The sequence below is a fragment of the Melanaphis sacchari genome, unplaced genomic scaffold (assembly GCF_002803265.2).
Source record: "Melanaphis sacchari strain LSU unplaced genomic scaffold, SCAv2.0 Contig979_pilon_pilon, whole genome shotgun sequence".
Taxonomy (NCBI): domain Eukaryota; kingdom Metazoa; phylum Arthropoda; class Insecta; order Hemiptera; family Aphididae; genus Melanaphis; species Melanaphis sacchari.
The window spans coordinates 4,039-9,437 of NW_020271694.1; the positions used below are offsets into that span (position 1 = coordinate 4,039).

Below are 5,399 nucleotides of genomic sequence, written 5' to 3' on the forward strand. Positions count from 1 at the left end.
AGAAATACGTTTAACGAAAAAATACAATTATCATAATTATCTTTATTTGTTAATCTATATCTCAGAACATTTCAATAAAATGTTTTTTGATAGTATTTAAAGCTATAAAATAACTCAAATAAAGATAAATATAAAAAAAATAATTAAAATATGTATTGTATTCCTTGAATACCTACCATATATATATATATATATAATCACGATTATCAAGTTTTATTATTACAATTATTAGTAAGACATTTGACATTTGTTAATTTTTAGTTGGCCGAAGCTATTACATCAACAATGTATTGGGTTTATTTTTTAATAACTACTGTGCAGTTCGCATATTGTAAAGTACTTTTTTCGCCAACTACAGCAACTACAGTTGTAGATTGGTGGCAAAATGCTATAATTTATGAAATATTTCCGTTGTCATTCAAAGATTCAAATGGCGATGGATCAGGCGATTTTAAAGGTATACTCGTATTTATTTTTTTGAAATTAATTAAAATTACTGTTATTTTTTCTATCAGGTATAACTGAAAAATTAGATTACATCGTAGATTTAGGAGTGACCGCAATTTGGATAACGCCATTTTTCGAATCACCTTTAAAATCTGGTGGTTACGACATAAGCAATTATCTTAAGGTACAAGAAGTATTTGGTACATTAGACGATTTCAAAGATCTTTTAAATGCGGCGCATTCAAAAAGTATGTTTTATGTATACATGATGTTATGTATATTTTATGTATAATATATTATTAAATTAAAATCTAACCATTAATAGCATTTAAAAATAATGAATCATAATTTAATAGATTTAAAAGTTATCATGGACTTTGTTCCTAATCATACCAGTGATAAACATATTTGGTTTGAAAAGTCTGCAAATAATGAAACTGATTACGCAGACTATTATATTTGGAAAGATGCGAAAAATCAAGAGGAAGTGTTAAACAATAATACAATTCCCATTGTGCCGAATAATTGGGTAATGCTTAAAATGTAATTTATGTAGATTGTGTTAGTGTCTCATCAAATCATATTATGTTATATTTATATATCTATATAGCATAAATTATTATATATTATTATAATAATGCGAGTATGAGTTTTTATAAATATCAAATGTCGATAGTATAAATTACATTCTTACAAAAGTATGTAATTAAGTCATTTCTAAAAGTCGCTACGATAAATATTTTTGAATTTCGATTAAAGTACTTTAATTTTTTGTTTAATAACCAATGTCGTCAGCATTTGACAATCAAGTGTGGATAAAAGAATAAACTCGGAGTAGTCGTTATATATAGTCTATATTATAGGTGGCCAACTTGCTGTCATTGTATGGCTCTCGTTATGATCAGATCGCTACTTATTTATAACACCAAAATTTACTTAATATTATCATGAATTTTAATTTTTTAGGCATTAGCTTAAAAATAATTATAAAATCATGTAAAATATGTCTATAAATATTTTGGTTCTTGATATAATTTTATTTGTCTATGTGGCCTGCGAATTTTTTCATGTTGGTTACACCCTGTCTTTATAATATATATAATACATATTATTATCTTTTATTGATTCCTGTTCAATTATAACTTTAGCTACGTATTTGTGGTGATGAAAGTGCTTGGACTTGGCATACGACTCGCAAGCAGTTTTATTTTAACCAGTTCATCCAGAATTTACCAGATTTAAACTTTCGAAATAAAAAAGTTCATGAAGAAATGAAGAATATTTTGAATTATTGGATAACATTGGGAATTGATGGTATTCGAATAGATGCTTTAAAACATGTATACGAAAGTGAAAATCTGGAGGACGAACCGATATTAGATAGTAGTATCGTTGGTAATAATTACACTAATTTGGATCATATTTATACAACAGACCAAGAGGAAATATATGACTTGATTCAAGATTGGCGTCTATTGCTCGATGATTTCAAACAAAACGATCATTTTACAAGGTTTTAAAAATTATTAGCTTGTTTGATATAGTTGTTATAAGTTTTTTATATTAAATTAGTTTTCCCACTAAATTCGGTTAATTAACACTAGACATTAGATTATAGCGTAACATGTGGATAATATTTTTCTTGAAAGGATTTTAAGAAAACATGTTAATTTTTCACATAAAATAGCATTGACTTGAAAAATGTCGTGTCATTTGTGGCCAAGTAATAATAAAGTAACTTTACTTTGGTGATGTAACTTGTTTAGATTACCGATGGACATGACTGGCTAATGGCTACAGATTACACGACATTTTTAAGTAGGCATTATCTTATATGTGTATGAAAAAATATTTAAAAATGTTTACCAAGAATTGTATTTTACTCACGCTGCGATCGAAATATCTGGTATTATGAAACCAACTACAGAGCTATTATTAGTTAGGTTTTTATGTGGAATAGGTTTATGAACTTATACTTTATTTTTATCAAATTAATAATAATGGATAAACAATTTTATCTAGAAAATATATATTTTATGTGTATTTAAATAAATTGTATAAAAAAAGACATTTTCCATATAAATTAAAGAAATTAAAGCAGCACAAGCAAACTTAATAGTATCAAGTAAATTCGATAAAAATATTTTCAACAATATTTATAATTTTTGAACTACCTATTTTTTTTATAAATTTGCTTCAAATTAAATATTTTACAATTAAGGACAAACCACCTGCTTACCTCATCTTCGTCCTACAAATGGATAACGTGGCATATTGTACCATTCGAACTTTATTGTGTTGAATTTTAGAATAAACTATTTTTTTTAATTTTAAGTTTTTACTATGATAACTTTAAAATTGTAAATTGTTTTATGCTTTAAAAATGTTAATGAATTGATGATTGTAGAAATGACATGAATCAATTTTTTAAAACTTTTGAATAATTGATAAAAAAGTATATGATTTATATAATGCTGAAAAAAAATTCTTATTTGAAAATGAATACTTGTAAAAATATATTATGTACTGATTATACATAATTTGTGTATACAAATAATATGATGATTTTTTATTAATGATTTTCAAAGCTTTTGACTCATGACGTTTCACAAAAATGTGACTCGTGTCATTTTTACAATCATCGATTCAAGTATTATTTTATAATAATGAAATTAAAATACAAATAAATTTACAACATTTATTAGATAACATTCTTGCTTTTAATTTTGATAATAAATTAATTTAATCTAATATTAATCGTTACAAAGTTACATAGATTATTCAGAACTTAAAATTTTCTTATCATACGTTCGTACCTAACTTCGTAAGACGGAGTGACGCTTGTGGATGTAGCATTTTCTTAATAGTGTTATGATTGTATTGACATATTATTTTATTATTTATTATTATAATTAGAATTTTAATGAAGTTTTTTTTTCAGGATAATTATGACAGAATCATACAGTAATAACAGTGTTTTATTTAAATATTATACTAGTGGAGTCGATGTACCAACAAACTTTAATTTAGTAAGATACTCTTCTTATACTCCGAAGGATTTTGCGAGAAATATTGAAGAATGGATAACTAAAATGCCAGTTGGAGCAACATTTAATTCAGTGGTATAAATAGAAGAAATATTTATATTAAATATAATATTATGCATACGAGTATTTTTTTAAAATCAGAATTATTAGATTTATTCGAATTTAGTGAGTAGCGGTATTCTTAATAATTTAATCATAAACCCTTATAATTTAGCTCCAAAATCATGACCACAAAAGATTCTCTATTTTATACGGTTCAAAATTAATTGATGGCATGAATGCTTTTTCCTTATTTCTACCCGGCATAGCTATAGTTTTATATGGAGGAGAAATTGGAATGGAAGATATACCAGATAAAGTAAATTTTGCAAGAAGTCCTATGCAGTGGGATGACACGAAAGATGCAGGTAACTACATTTATATATTGTTAGCCAGTAATTATACTATACACTAACAGAACCGACCTACATTGTACACACTATTATTTAAAGTATCCAATAGGCAATATTCATACACTATAATTGTGTTCTTGTATTACGATTTACGATTATCTGCATGTTTTGTCTCTTTCTATTCCTTTACTTTCTTTATGGTTTCGCCCTTTAACACTTTACCGTTAATAAGACAAATTTTTGCAATATATTTATTCCCTTTCCAATTGAAGCATACACGAGTAAACGACATACACACTCATAGCCAGAGCTAGCGCTAAGAAAATTTTAGAACTGCCCAACATTTTAATATTTTTGTACATGCAGATTAACTAAATTTGCCGTTCGCTAAATTCGTTTAACAACCACTATTTACTATAAAATGACTACACATGTAAATTCTTTATTCAAAACTTTATTCATTACATTATTACAATTAATAATAATAACAAATTAAAACATTTTTTTTTTTTTAACAATATTTAAACATTGTGACAGTTATGTATTTAATATTTATCACAGATATCTTATACTATATAGAAATCAGCTGTGGTATTTATTACCCGTTATAACTTTTAGTTTTTTACCAAGTATGTGATTCATATACTATATTATACTATATTGTTCTGTGTTATTGGTAATTATGGTCGGAGTTTAAATATTGAATGGTCACATTATTATCAGTACTGTATTGCTCGAATTGCTTCGTGTTATCATATAAATTATACAATCTTCTACATGTATATGATAATAAATGTTATGGAATGGATTCATGATTGATAACATTTGTGGTGATAAAACCAAACAAAAAATATTAAATAAAATACATATTATAATTAAATTAAACAATATTACATAATATGCCAATAATACAGAAAATTCACGATTTTTGGTAATGACCAAATTGGCTTTTAGAATTGCCCATTTTAATTTAGAACTACCCATATTGGTTAGAACTACCCATTAGCGCAAGCTCTGCTCATAGCCACAGACGGTGGTCGTTTGGGCGAAGGTAATAATTTTAACCAAAACAATAATAGTCCGTTTGAGCCGCTATTATTTGTACCGTTTGAACGAGTGAAATTATTATTTGACTGTAGATTACTATCTAACTTTATAATAATATTATTAATATCTATGCCAATGTTTTTGATAATCTTCGCCTAAATGGTATACATCTATTCGCCCAAACGATATTTCTAGTTGAATAAACCCTTACCCAAAGAGTATATATTTTTTACCCAAACAGACTATATTTTGGGTCGATTCATAGTTGTTTTTCGGTGGGTGATTGTGCGTAGTATGTCGGTATCCGGATGCGCTAATATTGTTTTATGCTCTCAGCCCGCAGTTTGTGCATAATATTATATGCATGACATGCTTTGAAAATTAAACAATAGGTACACTATATTTTTTTAGGGTTCACTAATACCACACATGAACCATGGATTATGGTACATCCAAATTATGTCAC

The 5,399-nt window shown here is 26.4% G+C and overlaps 1 protein-coding gene across 1 annotated transcript; it reads left to right on the forward strand.

Annotated features, from left to right (window-relative positions):
* Nucleotides 1-251: 251 nt before the first annotated feature.
* LOC112603131 (maltase 2-like) lies at nucleotides 252-5,399 on the forward strand (the record flags this gene model as incomplete). Its single annotated transcript, XM_025351561.1, is given in 7 exon segments — nucleotides 252-457; nucleotides 516-695; nucleotides 804-976; nucleotides 1,596-1,960; nucleotides 3,389-3,569; nucleotides 3,709-3,901; nucleotides 5,345-5,399. Coding segments are annotated over 7 exon segments (1,319 nt in total), but the record flags the coding sequence as incomplete, so codon positions are not given.